The sequence below is a fragment of the Leptinotarsa decemlineata genome, unplaced genomic scaffold (genome assembly GCF_025532065.1).
Source record: "Leptinotarsa decemlineata unplaced genomic scaffold, Ldec_3_MD MMD2_tig00078422_RagTag_RagTag, whole genome shotgun sequence".
NCBI classification, from domain to species: Eukaryota; Metazoa; Arthropoda; class Insecta; order Coleoptera; family Chrysomelidae; genus Leptinotarsa; species Leptinotarsa decemlineata.
Genome location: NW_027412747.1, coordinates 5,836,012 through 5,854,847, shown reverse-complemented (window position 1 = coordinate 5,854,847; position 18,836 = coordinate 5,836,012). Strand labels below are relative to the sequence as shown.

General features: G+C 34.1%; 3 protein-coding genes across 4 annotated transcripts; 1 reads left to right on the top strand and 2 right to left on the bottom strand.

Moving 5' to 3' along the window:
- Positions 1–6,295: 6,295 nt before the first annotated feature.
- LOC141487239 (uncharacterized) lies at positions 6,296–8,736 on the bottom strand. Of its 2 annotated transcripts, none has more exons than XM_074186083.1 (6): positions 8,258–8,736; positions 7,805–8,068; positions 7,583–7,654; positions 7,383–7,451; positions 6,645–6,740; positions 6,296–6,580 (listed from the first exon to the last, which is right to left on the bottom strand). In XM_074186083.1, the coding sequence occupies exons 1-6, from the start codon at positions 8,396–8,398 to the stop codon at positions 6,296–6,298; spliced, it is 927 nt and encodes a 308-aa protein (XP_074042184.1). In that variant the 5' UTR covers positions 8,399–8,736. The 2 variants fall into 2 exon arrangements, with proteins under 2 accessions (XP_074042184.1, XP_074042185.1); XM_074186084.1 differs by having other exon boundaries at positions 7,844–8,068.
- A 1,754-nt stretch (positions 8,737–10,490) lies between these two features.
- On the bottom strand, positions 10,491–11,808 carry LOC141487225 (uncharacterized protein C14orf119). Its single transcript, XM_074186045.1, has 3 exons — positions 11,577–11,808; positions 11,121–11,356; positions 10,491–11,057 (listed from the first exon to the last, which is right to left on the bottom strand). Exons 2-3 carry the CDS (start codon positions 11,313–11,315, stop codon positions 10,878–10,880), a joined length of 375 nt encoding a protein of 124 aa, XP_074042146.1. The 5' UTR covers positions 11,316–11,356; positions 11,577–11,808; the 3' UTR covers positions 10,491–10,877.
- A 5,083-nt stretch (positions 11,809–16,891) lies between these two features.
- Positions 16,892–17,504, top strand: ND-15 (NADH dehydrogenase (ubiquinone) 15 kDa subunit). Its single transcript, XM_023160900.2, has 2 exons — positions 16,892–17,030; positions 17,122–17,504. Exon 2 carries the CDS (start codon positions 17,134–17,136, stop codon positions 17,437–17,439), a length of 306 nt encoding a protein of 101 aa, XP_023016668.1. The 5' UTR covers positions 16,892–17,030; positions 17,122–17,133; the 3' UTR covers positions 17,440–17,504.
- The last annotated feature ends 1,332 nt before the right edge of the window (positions 17,505–18,836 follow it).

Sequence of the window (18,836 nt, the reverse complement as noted above, 5' to 3'; positions counted from 1 at the left end):
TCTGCGTCCATAAGCTGCAGTGAATTTTTTGACAACATGAAGAAAAATCCTAATAAGAAAAAAATAGTCAGTGCAGTAAAGTCAAGCACTAAATACAATTTTCTGAAGAAATAAACGTTGATTGTAATTTGCAATGAAATTAATCTGTAAGAAAGATTTTTTAGAAATAAATTCAAAAAACTATGTTGATTGATATAAATTTCAAATAAATATTTCGTCTTTCACAAAAATAAAGTTTCATGAAACCATTAAAACCAAAGAAATATATGTTAAGTAGGCCACTATAACATTTGTACTTCCGGTACAATAGACTTAAGCACCGTAAACACGTCCCTTATTCTTATCATCACAATTTGGGAACCTTGGCCATCGATATTCATTGGAAGGTTGAGCGTTCGCCTGACGGGACTTGTAAACTCTATGATCACCATTTTCTCAGCATTGTTACTTAATGTTTCAAAAGTCACGCCAGTGGGCGAATTTCTCTGTAAGCAGTATATCTTTATTTTGGAATTCAATGGCGGTAATAGCTACATCAATAACTGTAGAAGAAAGAATGTCCTTGCTCAATGTGAGTGGGCAAATCATTCACATAAAGCAAAAATAGCAATGGACCTAGGACACCTTGGGTTGTGCTAATTCTCGTGTCACACAACTCACTCTCAATCTACACCTTAAGCATTCTGTCGAATATGTATGACTGGATGAACTACTAAATTGAGCCTTGTATATGGCATTGCCTCTAATCTAGTTAGTAAATATTCGTGCTTTATGGTGTCGAATTAACGAGATAGGTTAAAAAAAGCTCACCTACGAGTTTGTTTCCGTTGATATTATCATATATTTATATGCAGTGTGGCCTACTTGAAAGCGGGACAGTTCCCTAAAATTTGCACCTTTTCTCCGATTTCGAAGAACTAATTGCACACTTAGATTATACTGTAAATTTATGAAACTCTTAAATTCACTTCATTATGTGTAAGTAATTAATTCCATTGATTACTTATGAGATTGAATAATGGAGTAAGTTAAGAAATTGGAAAGGAATTACGAATGACAAGATAACATTTATGTGATATTTCAAAAACAATTTTAAAAATTGCACAGAAATATTCTCAACGTCCACTTCGATCCACCTCTTCAGATGGGTCGTTGTGAGCTTGCCGTGAGCACCGTATAGGTATAGATTATGTAGAATATTAGACAAGAGAACTTTATAGATAGAAGTAAACAGTACTTCTATCTTCTATACGGTGCCGTGAGCGAAAGTAATGAAGGCATGAATGACGTTTTCGAGGCGACCAGAACGACCGCGGTCGTTATGTGGAACAACTATAGGATTATTTTGATCATTGTGAACGCTTAGTGGAATGCACGGTAAGTAACGATTTTATGATTATAATCTGAGGTAAACATTATTACTACAGTTTTATCCCAACACCAAATCGATATTTTTAACACTTCGAGACGTGTTTCAATCACCGAGTGATCATCTTCAAGAAGAAGATTAAACTAGTTTAGTGTCTTTTAATATTCATTACCACACCGAAGGTTCCAAACAGTGCATCACAAGTATAATCTGAGGTGATTTCCTGCTTTTGTTTCATGTATCAATTTGTTTTTCATTTTTTATAATTTTAGAGAATCTTTGTTAATTTTTCGTAACCAATTAATTTGTTTTAGATCATCCAGCTTTGCATGGAATTCATTGAAATTTTTTTTGCTTAGTTATTACAACATCAAAGCACCATTGAAAATCTAAGAAGTTATTGAACATGGCATCAGCAACTTTTTTTTGTTCGTCTGAGAAGTCATCCGGAATTAGTAGTGAATTCTGATATTGAAAGTTTCAGCGTGATAATATACTTTGTATTATTGATGTCATTCATTATATTCCATATAACATATAACATACGTTATATGTTGGTAACTATATAATCTAGACTAGACCAACAGATGCTATTTTTCCTTTATATTTTGCCATGAAGTGAAACATTTCGAGTAAGTCAAAAGTTGTTTTTTAGGACTGTTTTCTCCTGTGAAATCTGTTTTGGAATATTATTTTAATATATTTGAGTTAAATGAGATTCAACAGATCAAAAAATACACCAACTTCAGAGTAGTTTAGTATAGAGTGGACTATAGAAAGTTTTTCATTTACCTACCTCTAAAACGGACCAGTCAACCTGCAATTCGAGTGAGTTGTCAGACGAATATGAGATGTTAAAATGGTTAAGGTTTTCGCGGCCGAGGTTTTCACTGTCACTATTTCTCGTGTTTGAAGGCCGTCAATTTTTGGAATTTCTTCCTGTCGTTTCGCTGCCTGAGTGGCTAGTTTCTTCTGATTTTATGCATCCTGAGTTATCTCCGATGACTGGATATTACGGCTGCGTAAAGCGATTGTTGCTTATTCTTGAACTTATTGGAATGAGATTACATATGGTTGAGATTCACACTTCTTTTCTGTTGAAATTTGTGTATCTCTATTGCCTCCCGTACCAGTCGGCTATGGTATCCCTGGTTGGAGGTAAAGAGTTTCATGTTTTTAAACAGAATCCTATGCAGGACTGCCAGAGCTAGTGTTTTCATTCTAAATCTAGTGATTTTGGCCAATGTTCAGTAGGTACATCAGTACATTTTAGCAAATAATTCATATTTATAGTAAAACCAATAATGATTGAGAGTAAAGCGCGTTGTCATATCTAAATTTTACGTTACCAGTTTATAGCAGAATCAAAATATAGTAAGCAGTAGAGTTGTAGGTTGTGGCAAATTATAGATAATACACAATACTAGTACGATCAAAAGGTATTATTTATGACAAAAATCAGTAATGAGCTTGTAATGAGTAATACTTATACATTTCCTGATTACTGATCAGTTAAAATTCATTATTTTCTATATAGTGTTAGATATTTATTACAACTAGTGGCAACGCTGTACGCAACGATATTTCTGTCTTTGTCACTTTACCGTAACTTCCATCTCATCGTTGCAGTCCTCACTAATGTACTTGCAGCCATGAGCGTATCATTGGTTTGTGAATTATACAGCGTGAATTGTACGTTTTACAGTTAAGTTAGTCAGCAATCGACGTGTTGTGATAACAATTGGTGAAAATAATAGTGCTAATAAGTGTTTAAGCGTTACATAATTATATTTCTACACCGTTCTCAAACTACTCAAAAAATGGGAGACATGGTCGGGCCTTCCACGTCGAAAAAGGTAAAACGGTCGGAGTCTCGGTCAGTAAGAGAAAAACAAATTGTACTGCGAGTATTTCACTGTCTTGAAAGAGATCATCAGCCACCAAAAGATGACTTTGTGCATATGTGCTGTAATTCCAAGTGTGTACCTCCGAATAACCAACCGGGCACTTCATTAAGTTCCACAATTACAAAAGATAAATTAGTTGATATGTGCTCTGATTATACCGGTGTACCAAAATCATCGATTTACAAAATACTAAGAGAAGCAGAAATTCATGGGGACGTACAAACGCCAAAAACTAGTAGCGGACGAAAAAAAATCACAATTGATGAAGAAGCCAAAACCAGTATACGCAGAACTATTCACAGTTTCTTTTTCAGAAATGAGCTGCCCACACTACAAACAGTTCTGGAGGCACTTAGCGATCATGAATTGGTCCCAAAAATGGGTAAAGAAACTTTTAGGAAACTTGTACACGAAATGAAATTTACGTACGGAAAAGTTGACAGGAAAAGCATTCTCATTGAACGTCAAGAAATAATAGCATGGAGAAGAAACTATCTAAGAAAAATTGACGAATTTCGGAAGCTCAAAAAAAAATTGTACTTCATGGATGAGACATGGGTTAACCAAGGACATACGGTCAAAAAAGTATGGCAGGATGGTAATATAACAAGTGCACGACAAGCCTTTATTGAAGGTTTGTCAGTTGGGTTAAAACAGCCATCTGGAAAAGGTAGTCGTCTGATAGTTACGCATATAGGAAGCGACAGTGGATTTTTACCAAATGGTGAATTAATATTTAAATCTAAGAAAACAGGCGACTATCATGAAGAGATGAATGCGGAGGTGTTTGAAAAATGGTTTGAAGGCATCATTCAACTTGTGGAACCTGGGTCTGTCATCGTCATCGACAATGCCCCATACCATAGTCGACATTTAGAACCATTACCGAAACAATCATGGAAAAAAGCCGCAATTCAAGAATGGTTAATTAATAAGAACATCCAATATAACAAAGATAGTTTAAAGGCAGAACTACTTCAGCTAACAAAATTACACACAGACAAATATAAAAAATTCGCATTGGATGAAATGGCCTTAAGTCGTGGAATTACAGTTTTAAGTTTACCACCATACCACTGCGAATTAAACCCAATAGAATTAATCTGGGCGCAAGTAAAAGGATATGTGGCACGAGAAAACACAACATTTAAATTAGTGGACGTGCAACATCACCTACAAGAAGCTATTCGAACTGTTTCTGCAGAAGACTGGAAGAAATGCATGCAGCATGTTTTAAAAGAGGAGCAAAAAATGTGGGACGTAGACAACCGTATTGAACACAATATTGAACCAATCATAATTCACTTTGATGATAGCGGTAGCAACAGTGACGAATCTGAGGTTGAAGATTAGACGAAAATTTGTACATTTACATTTATATTATATTCTATTATCAAAAATTTGTAATTTGTATTTTCTAGTACCCCTGACGATGAGTTTAAGTTACTCGAAAGCTTGAGAATAGTTATAAAGAGTTCACTTATCAATTGCTGCAACCCAATAGTAACTAATTGTACTAGGAATTTTTCTTTCATTCTTATCCCTCTCAAAAATTAATAAGCACGCCCCCGATTTGCTGTCAACTGGGCTTACTTCTACTCTCAATCATTATTGGTTTTACGGCCGATTTCATAAAGAAACATAAAGGTTACTTTAACTTTAAATGATACTTTAATAAATATTTTTGATTTCATAACCAAGTTAAAGTGTCCTTTAAGCCAAAAACGTCCTTCAAAGTTAAAGTGTCGATTTCTCTACTTCAACTCGCTAAAGTGTCATTTAACTACAACATAACCTCAATTTTAATAATTGTTATTTGTTGTGCTACTCGCTACGTTTGCTAGTTTTGTGTTCGTTTAGCCATAATAATCATAAAAATATGAATAATTTTGAAACGTCTAGCTCAAGTTCATCTGATGAAGAATTTATTTATACTAGAAGACCAAAAGTGTATAGGAAAAGAACAGACTGCTTCGAAAAATATGATGAGCTTGACTTTTACCAACGTTTTCGCTTAAAAAAACAAACTGTTTTGTATCTACTAGATGAAATAAAAGAACAAATTCAGTTACCTACTAATAAGTAAGTTGTAAAATTTGTATTATTAACAGAATTATAAAAAAATTTATTTATTTTTTAGAGGTGGGTGCATTACACCATTACAACAATTATTGTTGACTTTAAGATTCTACGCATCAGGAAATATGCAAATAATCGTATCAGATTTTATGGGAGTGTCTAGAAGTTCAGCTAGCAGGATTATCAAAAAGGTGTCTATTGCTATTGCCTCACTAGCCCGACAACACATTCGCATGTATGAAAATAAAAGAGAATTGGAAGAAGCAGTTGAAAAATTTTATGAAATAGCTTCATTTCCCAAAACCATTGGAGCAATTGATTGCACATTAGTTAAAATTGATTCTCCCGGTGGAAATGATGCAGAAATATTCAGATGTAGAAAATCTTATTTTGCATTAAATGTTCAGACAGTAAGCGATGCTAAATTGAAAATTAGAGATATTGTTGTGAGATGGCCAGGATCGGTGCATGACCAAACAATTTTCAATAATAGCAGTTTGAAGCAAAAATTTGAAAATGGTGTATTTGGTCAGTATATGCTAATTGGTGACAGTGGATATTCTCTAAAGCCATATCTTATGACTAAGTTACAACAAACTAGAACACCTGCTGAAAATGTATACAATGAGTCTATAATAAGGACTCGAAATGTAGTAGAGCGTCAATACGGTTTATGGAAAAAACGATTTCCCGTTTTGAGGTTTGGCATGAGACTAAAACTAGAAACCACAATGGCAGTAATAGTCGCAACTGCAGTTCTTCATAACATTGCCATTGATATGAATGATAACTTTACTGAAGAAGATGAAATAGAGGAAGACGATGAGGATGTATTACCCCCCATGGAAAATAATCCAAATATAGCAGAAAATATAAGGAATTTGATAATTAATGAACATTTTGCTAGATTGTAAATACTAATAATAATTAAAAATCAGTGTTATGAAACATTTAATTTATTTAATTGTTTTTCTTTTAATTTGATTTCTAAATCCAATAAAGTCATTTTTTTTAAATGTTCTTCTTCTCTCTCCCTTCTCCTAGATCTCCCCTTCTCCTCTGCTTCTACCGTTTTTTCAAGAAGCTCCTTTTTCTTTTTATAATAATCTTCTTTTGCATTATATAACGGGTTTATTTTGGTTGGGTGTAGTTTTCCGTTGGCTTTTCTTTTTAAATTATTAGGTGCATAACTACTCCAATCGATTTTTTTCTTAATATGCGTTTGCTGGGAACAGACAAGAGTTATATAATAAAAATTACAACTGTACCACACACAATTCAAAACTCACTTTTTTACTAGACATGCTCCCTGAGGGTGTCATTGATCTAGGAGGTGATATCTGGTTCTCCTCCAATACAATTTCTTCAGTAAATTCAGGTACTATCTGAAAGCAAATGTACTATTACATTTTTTGAGGCCCTAACTTAAATATTAGCTTTAATCAGCATAAATTAAAAGGTTTGGGAAAAAAAGTTTTTGGCTTTCTACTTCTCCATCTTGATACAAAAAAAATATAGGTATCTTCGAAAGAAAGGAAGGAAGTAATCAATTTGAAAATAAGTAACTCTATACATAGATGTGTAGATTATGCGAAGAAACAATTTTCAGACACATACTGGAAGGAAGCCCTCCTGAAACAGCTACTTTCATATGAACATTGAATTACACGACAGAAAAAAATTCTTTCGAAACAATACTGAACAATGAATACTGAATTATACAGAAGATACTTTGTAATGTAATTCAATGTTTATATGAAAATAGCTGTTTCAGGAGGACTTCCTTCCAGTTTTTATCTGAAAGATTTTTCTTTGCATGATGTACATAGAGTTACTTATTTTCAAATTGATTACTTCTTTCCTTTCTTTAGAAGATTTCCACATAATTTTTGTATCAAGAAGAAGTAGTAGAAAGCCAAAAAATTTCTTTCCCAAAAATTAATCACTCCTAAAAATATAAACCCTTCAATTCAAAATAAAAGGTCTTTCCGAACTATGGTTTAGTAGTAAAAAAATCTATAACTTACTGATTGCGTAGAAATCTCTGACATTTCATCTTTGGCTTCTCCTGCTGCAATTATTGTCATTTCTGAATCCTGTAATAATATATTCAGAATAATTAATATTATACAAGTATATTCCCAAGACAAAAAATAACAAATTTATCTTGACAACTATTAACAGGTTGCTAATATATTATCATTTAAAAAACGGTTTATTTACTCACAACAAATTGTTGAGGATATTCTTTTAGAAGTTCTTCCTTTAAAACTGAAGATGATGCATCCATTCCAAGATCCTATAATATCACATACAATTAATATTTAATTTTATTGCCCTAACCAATACAGATAAAATCATGAAAGAAATAATGTTTTTAACCATTAACCAAATTTTAGTTTGGTAACTGTTAAAACAAAATGATTTGGTTATAAAAAAATGTAATTACATTTATGAAATCGCTATCCAAGCTGTTATTCAAACCCACCAGCGTTTTCATATTTATTATATTTAGGGTTGCTTCTGTTACAGGATCTAAATCAATTTTTATTGCGGGACCACCCCCTGTTCCCGTCATATATGATTTTTGTTTCGCCATATCCTTTCTAGCTTTTGTTTTCAGATTATCAAATTTTGCTTTAATCTGAGATATACTTCTCACTTGTATATTTCTGGAGTTGAAGCTGGAAAGTACTTTGCGCCATGCCTCTTCCTAAAATCATATTTAAATTTATTTATATTGAGGTATCTAACTACATAAATATATATAGTTTTAATTTATTATTTCAAGCTCACACCCTTCACCCTTGATGAAGTAAAATTAGGGTTATGATTACATTAACATGTATTCTACAATAAATAAAATACACACAAAAAAATTGCTTGTACTTGTAATACATACCTTTTCTGCATTCGTTACTTTATTAGTAGTTTTGCATTCTAAAATATGCTTGAATTTTTCAATTTCTTGTATTAAATTCATTTCTTCCTCCCGAGAAAAATTTGACGAGCGAACTTTCTTATTATTATTTAACATTTCCATTTCTGTCCAAATAAATCGTCCTCACAAATACAAATAACAAAAACATCGAACACCACAACTCTTAACCTTACTTATTCAAACACTGAACTTAAATACTCGCCAAATATGACAAATCTTGTCAAAATCCATGAATTCCAGGTTGACCAACATCTTAAAAATTACTTAAAAGATACTTTATGGAAAGGGCACTTTAATATTAATTATGAAACCAAATGACGGCAACAGCTACTTTAAAGGGGACTTTAGTGTAAAGTCTCCTTTCGGTAAAGTGGACTTTAGATATTGATTATGAAATCGGCCGTTAGTATAGTATAATTTTTAATACAAATGAGAAGCTCTTGTCAAAATCATCAATTGTCACTGTCAATTGCCATATTTGAATGGACGATTCCAGTACCCCTATTCAGTGATGCCACTATCAAATTTTCGGGTCTAAATCGACTGACATTTTCTAGGCCTTTTTTGGAAGTCGGAACAGATAGAGTTTTTAATTTTATAAATTTCTGGATGTTCCCGGATATATGAATCGAAGTTGATATGAACAAAAATAAAAAATCCTACTTATACAGTATTATCATGAATATGCTGGAGACGTTGGTCAAGAGTACGTGCTAAATGAAATACGCCTGAAATGCCTAAAAATTAAAATAGCAAGAGTGAAGCTCATCGTTACACAAATCTCTCCTTTGTCAACTTCATACCGAGTGGTTTTGTTAGACATTTTACACATACTGGTATGGTCTATATTTATACTTCAGTCCAATGACGGTTTCTGTGAGTAGAAGAAATGACAGGTTATATGGAGTATTATTCACATGCCTTCCATCTTACCTAAAACTAAGATGTCTAGGGTTTCTAGGAATCTTACTAAAAACTCTCGATATAACCGAGTTTTCAAATTTCACATTTCAGTTTTATATTTGACAATGGGTTTAAACCCGAAACCATTCGTATAAATGAAATTAACTAATGGTAATTGGACAAGTGTTTTTATTCATTTCATTAAAGTTGAATAATTATTTTGTTGTGTTACTTTCAATGTTTTTGGAAATATATAAATGCCTTTTTGATAGTTGATATAAATAATGACAAAAAATCAATGAAGTCATATAAAGTTCAATTCACAATTCTGAAGACAGTTTTCAGACTTTTTGGAAGGATTTCCATGCTGTATTCAACAAAAGATTATTCAATGTGGCAATCCCATTTCAAATTCGAATCCAGTTTCATTCCTAAGCATTTACATATACTTTCTTGTCTCCTAGTATTATAAACCACCTTGCAAATTCTTGAGCGGCGTACTCAGAATCTGTCTCAGGTGGGGAAACAAACCTCCCATGAGCAGGTTAGCAAACGTTTGCGCTCAAGGGATGATTCACCAAAACCAGAGGCGAAAAAGCCCTGCTCGACTGAATCTTAAGGCATCGTCAGGTGTAGTTGACGTGCAAAAACCCTCATTTGGGAAGGTACTTTGTGCCTGCCCCGTTGGGAATCGAATCATGTCTTTGGAGTTCGGCAGGGCCGTACTCTTGCTCTCCAAAGTTGCTTATATATTGATCAATTCAATTTTCATTTCTCTAAAATTCTACCCTAAATGGTTGACATTTCTAATGTCCATGACATGTCTAGTGATTATAAATATATATATATATATATATATATATATATATATATATATATATATATATATATATATATATATATATATATACTGCTGACCAGTTAGGAATTAAACGGGTAAATATTCGGGTTGCAGCAATTGAGAAAGTGTACTCTTTTAGCAATATATTCCAATCATTTCGACAATGTATAGTGTCATCCTCAAGGAAAACTACAATAATAGAACATAAGACTAATTGATATTGTACAAAAATTATTTTAAACATCACTGAGTCCAACCTCAATGACAATGTAAGTACATAATTTTCAACTGTACAACATCAATTAGTCGTATGTTCTATTATTGTAGTTTTCCCTGAGGATGACAGTATACATTGTCGAAATGATTGGAATCATTCAACCTATTCTTCAATTTTCCTTCACACATTTTCAGTTCCCTAACTATAAAAATGCAACATGAATAATAACCCAATTTCAACTTTCTAAATTCATTTAATATATCTATAAATAACAAATAGATGCCTTATTTAAATTCCAAATATAAATTATCTTGTTGAAAAAAGTATTAAAAATATTCTAGGTAAATATCACATCAAATACTATTCGCATCATCACCAGCATTAGATAAACAATCCACTAAAAAGTAACTCCTTTCCCAAAAATAAATAAATAAATGATCAGGAAATATATCTGCTCAAGATCAAATATTAGACCCCAAAAACGTTTGCATTTTATATAAGATCTAGTTGAAGATATAGGTGAATAACCATCTAATCCCTAAAAATGCAATGTTAATGAACAGATCCTTAATATATGAGTAAAGTATAAGTATTCGAATGAGTTTAAACCTATTGAATTTTCAATCTTCCAAAATTTCCTCTCCGTTAACTAATTCGTGATTTGACTGATGAGTGCCACCATTCTGAATCTCATCATTCAATTTTTCTGCAAAAACAGAATCTATTTCCGAGATTTGCGTTAAAAAGTTTTCCTTCTGTTCAACGCTCCACTGCATGAACCATTCTTTGAATAACTTCACCTAAAAAAGCACTGTGATGGAAACTTGAACAAAAGAATCGAACACTCCCACTTCCATACTCACCCTACATTCGAACAATGACATTGGCTTATCCCTACAGTCTACATTCGATATGCTGTTGATGATTCCATTCACATAAGCCTTGTTCACATATTTCTCAGCCATTATGGGAAGGAAATCAGATCTTTGAAAGTCACTCCATTCTTGAAACCACTGTACAAGGTACCTGATTTGGGCGTCTGAACTCAGCATAGTCATTTCGGGAACTACTTGTTGTGAAACAGTCTTTTTTTCAGCCACTAAAATAGAAGGGAAAGTTGGAAGTCATCTGAGAGAGAAGTATAAACACTGAATATGCAATGAAAGAGAAAGGATGTACATGACTGGCAAAGTACTTTGTTTTGCTAGACAAGTCAAAGATAGATGTATGTCTGTGTTTGAAAAATTGAAATAAATATATGATGCATTTCCAGTGAAACAATAAAAATTCCTTCCCAAGTTATGAAAGTATCAACTCACACGGTCTAGTTTCTCCAATCTGCTCTCATTTATGGCTGTTACAACATTCTCCTCTTCATTGAAGTTTTACAACGGGATTTTCGATTCGCTCGAATAAATTTACTACGATGAACCTGTTTTTAAATTTCCTGACCCTATATTTCCGCTGAACTGTAATGACCTCGCAGTTTTTAAATACGACCTTGATACAACTAATATTGACTTTTCACTTTTAACCACAGAATAGTAATCATTGTTTAACTTTGGCGTATGTAGACAGCTAGCTGTCATATAGCCGTGAACTACCGACACAGAACTCAGAATTATGCCTTAAGCAGAGGCGCGCGTATGTGTTTATTGGTGCTTTTATTTTGTACAAAATATTCATGTATATAGAACATAGAACATGAACATAGACATCTGTTTCTTTTCCAAAGAACACCTGATATATGTGGAGGAAAATTGATTGACGGAAGCTCCAAACAACTCCAAAAGAATGAAAAATATATTCAGACAACCAATAATTTAAACTTTAAAAAATCACAATCTGACAATATTAAAAACTAATGTTTTCAATACAAGGTAATCAATTCACAACATACTCCCACTCTGAGCTACGAAACTCCAGAGAAGTAACTCAAACAATTCACAATGTGAGTTTCAACTACTCGACCGTATCTTGTGGTAACTGTTATTTTCATCAGAACACCATCTTCGATTTTATTGTTCTATTATATAGCTTCTTGACTTTTTCTCTCCTGTGTCTCTCCCATTTCATCTATACTATTCGAGTTGATTTCTCAATCTCGAATGTTGAGCTCATGAATGATAAATTTTCTGTACCGGTCTCATCAAGTAAATAACATGAACAATCTGGTGTGAGCTCCTTCAACCACAGTCTAATCGTTCCATTTTACCTTTGGAGAATAATTTCAGTTGATCTAGTACCCAGATCTGAATCTTCCACGAAAGTCTTCATTAATTTTTTGTTTGTACCTAAAATTTTTCTGAGATCCATGGCCTCTGTAACCTCAAAATCTGGTAAACAAACTTCTCTCAACAAACTCATCAAGCTCTGAACACCAACATGAAAGGCTTTCGAATGCCGCTCATATTTAAGTTTCTCTGAATCATCTTTATAATGGAGTTTTCAGAAAAATCAACTCATTCAGGGACAATATCCCTTACAATTGCATATCTTTTTGAAGAGAGCTGTAAGTGAATATGCGAACCCAGCTCAATACTTTCACAATTTTTCGATTCGGGAAAATCGTTGGTGATACTATGAGAAGTCACTCGTGAAATAATATTCGTGAAATTTTAACTATCCTCTTCTAATGGTCAGCATCCTCTTCTTCAACAACAAAATTCCGAACAAGCCACACATGGGGGGACTTTTTCAACCACGCGGGGCTCTTCCATCATCTAGATTCGACCAACTATTTTGGGGGACAACCTCAAGCAGCTAGGTAGATTTGCTGAATTGCTGTTCTCGATTCCACACGAAATGTTTTCAGTTTTTGTTTCGTTTTATTGATGACAAAACTGTAGTAGAGGTAGACCATCAAAAAACAGGTACATAAAAAAGTATACTCTCTATTACAGCCTTTGATAATTTTACTCCAATTGAAGCAGTCAACAGTTCAAGTCGTAGTATCGTTATTCATTTTGAAGGCAAAACTCAAAATTTTGACTGCCCCAATTAAACGTCAACCCTTTCTTCCGACTCGGATCTCAAAAAATAAATGGCAGTTGCACAAGAGCTCTGACTGGCGTTATAAGAAACATGCGAAAATGAACATTTCCTGGTTTCAAGTGATTGAACTAACCATTTTGGAATTTTTGAATTCAGAATATAAGGAATGCCATTCAAACGATTTAAAAAAGTCTTCAGTATTCCATCCATTTTGCGTCTTTGCAGACGAACTAGAAATGGATTTTGTCTATTCCAATAATGAAAATTAATTCTATTAAACATCCCACAATTTGAAAAATTTGCCTCATCGCTCCATAAAATATTTCTATAAAAGTTTGGATCTGCATTTATTTATAAACCACCGAAAAACACCCGGCTAGTACCACGCTGGATATTGAATTATATCCGACTAACATTTATGCAAGATTCCCCACAGATCAAACTGAAATTATTCAAGTAGATCACCTACAGACCGTGGTTTTGCGGTATTATATACCTCTCGTCAGTACAGGAAATATCCTACCCAGACTGCGAAGTATCTGGGACTCGATTAACTTCAACACGGCTCCGCTACATATATGAAACCTTCGCCTGAGAGAAATATTGTTAACTAGTAACAATTCCATCTCGTGAACAAAGTCCCAAGGGGGAAAGAAACATCCCATATACCAAAACTCTAACAGGAATTAAAAGTGAAAACTATCGAGGAGATATACATACGTATACGAAATAAATATTTCGAAATAAATTTCAAAATATTAATCTTTCCCAACTACCTACACATAGGTATCTACATAGTAGGTAGTTGGATGATCAAAGCCCCCCTTGGGGCTTTGTTCATGAGATGGAGTTGTTACTAGTTAACAATATTTCACTCAGAGGAAGGTTTCATATATGTAGCAGAGTCGTGTTGAAGTTAATTGAGTCCCAGACACTTTGCTGTCTGGGTTAGGATCTTTTTGTACTGACAAGAGGTAATATCTCGAAACCGCGGTCTGCAGATGATCTACTTGAATAATTTCAGCATGGTCCTGCTGCTGGATGAACGAAAAACATCTGCGAGACTAGACTAGCCTCTGTGAGGAATCTTGCATAAATGTCTGTCGGATATAATTCAATATCCAGCGTGGTATTAGCCGGGGAAGTAGTTTTCTTCGACAGATGTTTATCACACCCTACTGTGTAGGTAGTTGGTAGAGATTAATATTTCGAAATTCATTTCGAAATATTTATTTCCTTATACGTATGTATCTCCTCGATAGTTTTCACTTTTGAATCGAACAGTAGTTGACAGTTACAATAATTTATGACATTGTCATGATGTACTTGAGAATATTCGACGAACAGTATTTCAATAAAGTTTCAAGGCAACATGATTACTCATAATAATTCTGTTTTTCTGTTCTATTTTAAAACGGCTTCAATGTTATTATAGCAAATATATTTTGATTCACAAAATGAATACGGCTAGTGGAATGTCTTCAAGATGGAAATTATCGTTTTGTGATTTAATACCAAATAGCTCAGCGGTGTCAAGTAAGTGGTACGACATATTTATGTTAATCACGCGTTTCACGCGTTCAAATACCAGCGTATTTTTTTCTTTTTGCTGTTAGTAACAGAATATTGTCATTCCTATGAGTATCAAAATTGGGTGTTTGGACAATCATGAGGTTTTATTTGCAAAAACAAAGACTTTTTTGTACTACTGAAATATATCCACATAAGTCGCTCTCAACTTTAGAAAGAAAAATGATATGAGCCTAGTTGTTGAGAATGTTTTTACGAACCGAAATGCATGATAAAATATAGGGTGTTTCTTAAAAAATATCATTTTGTGAAATATTTTGACAAAGCATCCGTCATTTTTCTATACATATATACACACACACATATATATATATATATATATATATATATATATATAATATATATATATATATATATATATATATATATATATATATATATATATTCTGCGAGCGCTTTCGACAGCTGGTCGTACTGTCATCTTCTAGGCACTCCTAGAAGGTCTCAATCTGCCTACTCCCCAGGTCTCGTCGCGAGTTCTCTCTATGGTATAAATCTGCCAACTCCTCAGATTGAACTGAGGTGTCGATGGGTGTTCGGTGATATTTATATCGACGGAAGCTACTGAAGCGGAAAGGTGGGGGCAGGGATTCGGGTGATTACCGGATCACCGGACGTCTTGGTGTGGGGCGAGCATCGGAAAATTAGTTGGAAGTCTTCGACTGTCATCACTATTGTTCAGGCAGAAAGGTCGCTTATCGATTTCGATGACGTCGCGAATTATCCGAGCTTGGAGTGTTTCCGCTGTGGCGATGGTCTTAGTGTTCGCAAATTGTGTCCTGTCTCTTGATGATGTTTTGATAAGGCTGAGGATGGTTCTGACTTTCGGACAGCAAGTTGATGTTCGTATACTCTACTTGTCACACGTCTGTTGGTCTGGCCTACATATGTTCAATCGCAATCGGAGCATGGAATTTCATATATACCCTGGGATTCATTGATAATTTTGTCCTTGGGAGAACGAAGGAATGTGGAAATTTGATTGTTGGCGGTGAATATCGTTTTTATGTCCTGTTTTTTGAGAATTCGGCCAATTTTGTCAGTTACACCTATGTAGGGAAGGAAAGCTTTGTGGAGAACGTTGTTGTTTTTTGGATCTTTGGAACTGGACGAAGAAGCTTGTTGACGACGAATGGATCTGTCAATTTGATGGTCTGTGAATCTATTTTGAAGGAGAGCTGATTCGAGTTGGGCTAGCTCTTGTGGTTTGTTGTCGTGGTCCATGAGGTTGATAGATCTATGGACGAGAGAATTCAAGATGGAGTTGGTTTGTACTGGATGATGGTGTTAGTTTGCATTGAGGTATCTGTTTGTGTGTGTTGGTTTCTTGTAGACTGTGTGGGTGGAGGAGTTATTGGATTTTGTGATGAGAACATTGATTGAAGACAAAATGTGAATAACCAAGAAGAGTACTTAATAAAAATAACTGCGTAAACGCAAGCGATACATAAGTGGAAACACCTATTGGTGTGATACCCAAGTTAACTTGACAAGTTTTTATGTTGGCGTTGGTGGGTTAACTAATCTGCGGTAGCAGAAATTTAGGAAGTTATCCTGGAATGCCAACGGAAAACGAATCACATGTTTCTGGAAATTATATGAAATCGAGAAAGGTTAATGCAGTCAAGCTGCTGGACAATAATTCCATGAAAATCATTTCGATTTCAATTTGAGCCACCGGTAGACAGCTGTTTCACCCTATTGGGCATCATCAGTACCGGGCAGGCTGAAACAGCTGTCTACCGGCGGCTCTTAAATTGAAATCAATATGGGGATAATCAGAATAGTACTCATCTATTTATCTTTTGATTTTCATGCATATATATTGTAATATCCATGAGGAGCCTGCAACCGTATCATTTCATGTGTTTACTTAATTTTTTTCACCTTTCTCAATGAGCTACATTTCAAAAACTATAGATGCAGAGAGCTCTTTATGAGGTTGTGATTGGTGTATGCGCCCATTTCTTTATGAATTTGTATTTCGTACCTTTCGATCCAATTTTCCATATTTTCAATACCAATCACGCGCAAAACAATTTTAGGAATGGCAACACTGTTTTTGCACAAATGTCAACCTATTAAGATTTAAGGTGAAAAACAATTTAATTATATCACCCTTCAAGGAAGTCTTAAGACGAATTGACAAATTTTCGAACAAATTTGTATAGAAAAACGTCTTTAATTGTGTAAGCAATAGACTTCTTTCTTAGTAGGAAGTAGTTTCATCATGCCAATAATTTTGATATTGATGATATAACTCCTATCATGATATTTCAGGTTCACTGTAAAATGTCCGTCTCACCTTGGCTGAAGTCTCCATTCACGGACCTTACAGCTGGGCTCATAAGTCACCAGTGGTACGGTGAATGCGCCGATATGGAAATGAAGGTTTTGGAATGTTTTGAAGCTTATGGTCTCGACAAAGGGCTGAAGAAATGTGATTTGTTGATACAGGATTTCAGAGAATGTTCTTTGAGACATAAGCAGATGAAGAGAATGGTGGCTATGAGGAATGAAAGGCATCGCCAAGCTTGGAATGGGGAAAGAAGCAAAGAGGAGAAGTATGCCAAAGGGCCTGCACCTGATAGTTATTGAACATTGATTATCCAGTGTACTGTAGATTTTTGTTTATAGTAAATAATGTAACTTGTCTGATTTTACATTGCAGCTTGCAATTGCTGACTATCATCACCAATTCTAGGACAATTTTTAAGTGAATTAGAAAAGACACATTTACATTATGCCTAAGATTGGAGAGCTAGGTACAAGCATTTCATGGCATTTTTCAACTGGCATAGTTTCGGTCTGGATAATGCTAAAAAATAAAAGTCTCAGAATGTGATGGCAATAAGGGGTTAATTGAACATACTAAGTTTCAGATGTATTGCTATTTCACCTTCAATTTTATTAATATCTAAAAAAAACTTAGATTTCGTCACTCACTGACTAACATTTAGAATATTTTCTGAAGTCATATAACACTGGAAGTTGCTATGTACACTGAGGTTAACACGTTAACACACAATAATGTACATTTTCCATCCATCCCCTGAAAGGGGGGAGTGAAAGTTTGTATGGAGGTTTGATCGAATTTCAAGCTAGATACATGAAAATTGGTATTTAGGAAATGTAGATTTGTATAATTACTAATAAATTAGTAATTATATTGTGATAGAATTCAACACATGCGCGACAAAACATTCATTGATTTTTATAGGAATGGGGAAATTCTGAGCAGTTTTTGATCAACTTTCAATGTATCATCACAATATAAGACCCCAAGGACTAGCTTTGAATAATGCTTGTAGGTAGGCTTATGTTACACTCTCCAGAATGACTGTAATTCACAAAGTGTTCATCTCATAACATATTCAAATGAAAGTTTATTGTGATATTCTCACTCAACGGTTTATAGCGAATCACAGGGTTGGGTTTTGTAAACTGTTGAGTGAAAATCTCACAATAAAGCTATTTGCATATGTTATAATGGATTTTCATAAAATATCGGTCAGTTTCATCAAATTGATTTTGGTAGTATCAAAGCACAACTGTTGAACATAACTTGTTAAGAGCTATGTATCCTGATTTATTGCAACTAATAAGCCGAAAAAAAGCTGAGATATATAGTTGACTGTCAAAAAGGACTTCAAATAAGCAAAAAATTAACAGAAAAAATGAAATGAAAAACAAAAAACATTGCTACATGCAACTTAGGAAAAAAATGGTATTTCACCAAAAACATTTAGAAATAGTGTTGCCAGGAGGAGTACATATTGCTTGCACTATGAAAAGTTCATCAGATATCATAGTGAGCCAAGCTACTTATGTGATGGCGTGTCGATATAACTTAACTCTATAATTTCTCCAGAATGAATTTGTGACAAAAAGACCAAGCCTTTGACATTCCTATGAAACTGGTCAGGCCAGACTTCTAGTATGAGTTAGGGTTTGTAGAGTTCAAGCGTGTCTGCATGCCCTAAAGTAATGAATGG

Excerpts from the sequence above, each read along its gene's own strand:
- ND-15 (XM_023160900.2), top strand. The coding sequence starts at position 17,134 with ATGTCCGTCTCACCTTGGCTGAAGTCTCCATTCACGGACCTTACAGCT.
- LOC141487225 (XM_074186045.1), bottom strand. The coding sequence starts at position 11,315 with ATGACTATGCTGAGTTCAGACGCCCAAATCAGGTACCTTGTACAGTGG. Across the intron at positions 11,058-11,120 it reads TGTCATTGTTCGAATGTAGG|GTGAAGTTATTCAAAGAATG; the intron begins GTGAGTATGGAA and ends GTGCTTTTTTAG.
- LOC141487239 (XM_074186083.1), bottom strand. The coding sequence starts at position 8,398 with ATGGAAATGTTAAATAATAATAAGAAAGTTCGCTCGTCAAATTTTTCT. Across the intron at positions 8,069-8,257 it reads AAGTAACGAATGCAGAAAAG|GAAGAGGCATGGCGCAAAGT; the intron begins GTATGTATTACA and ends ATATGATTTTAG. Across the intron at positions 6,581-6,644 it reads GGAGCATGTCTAGTAAAAAA|CAAACGCATATTAAGAAAAA; the intron begins GTGAGTTTTGAA and ends GTCTGTTCCCAG.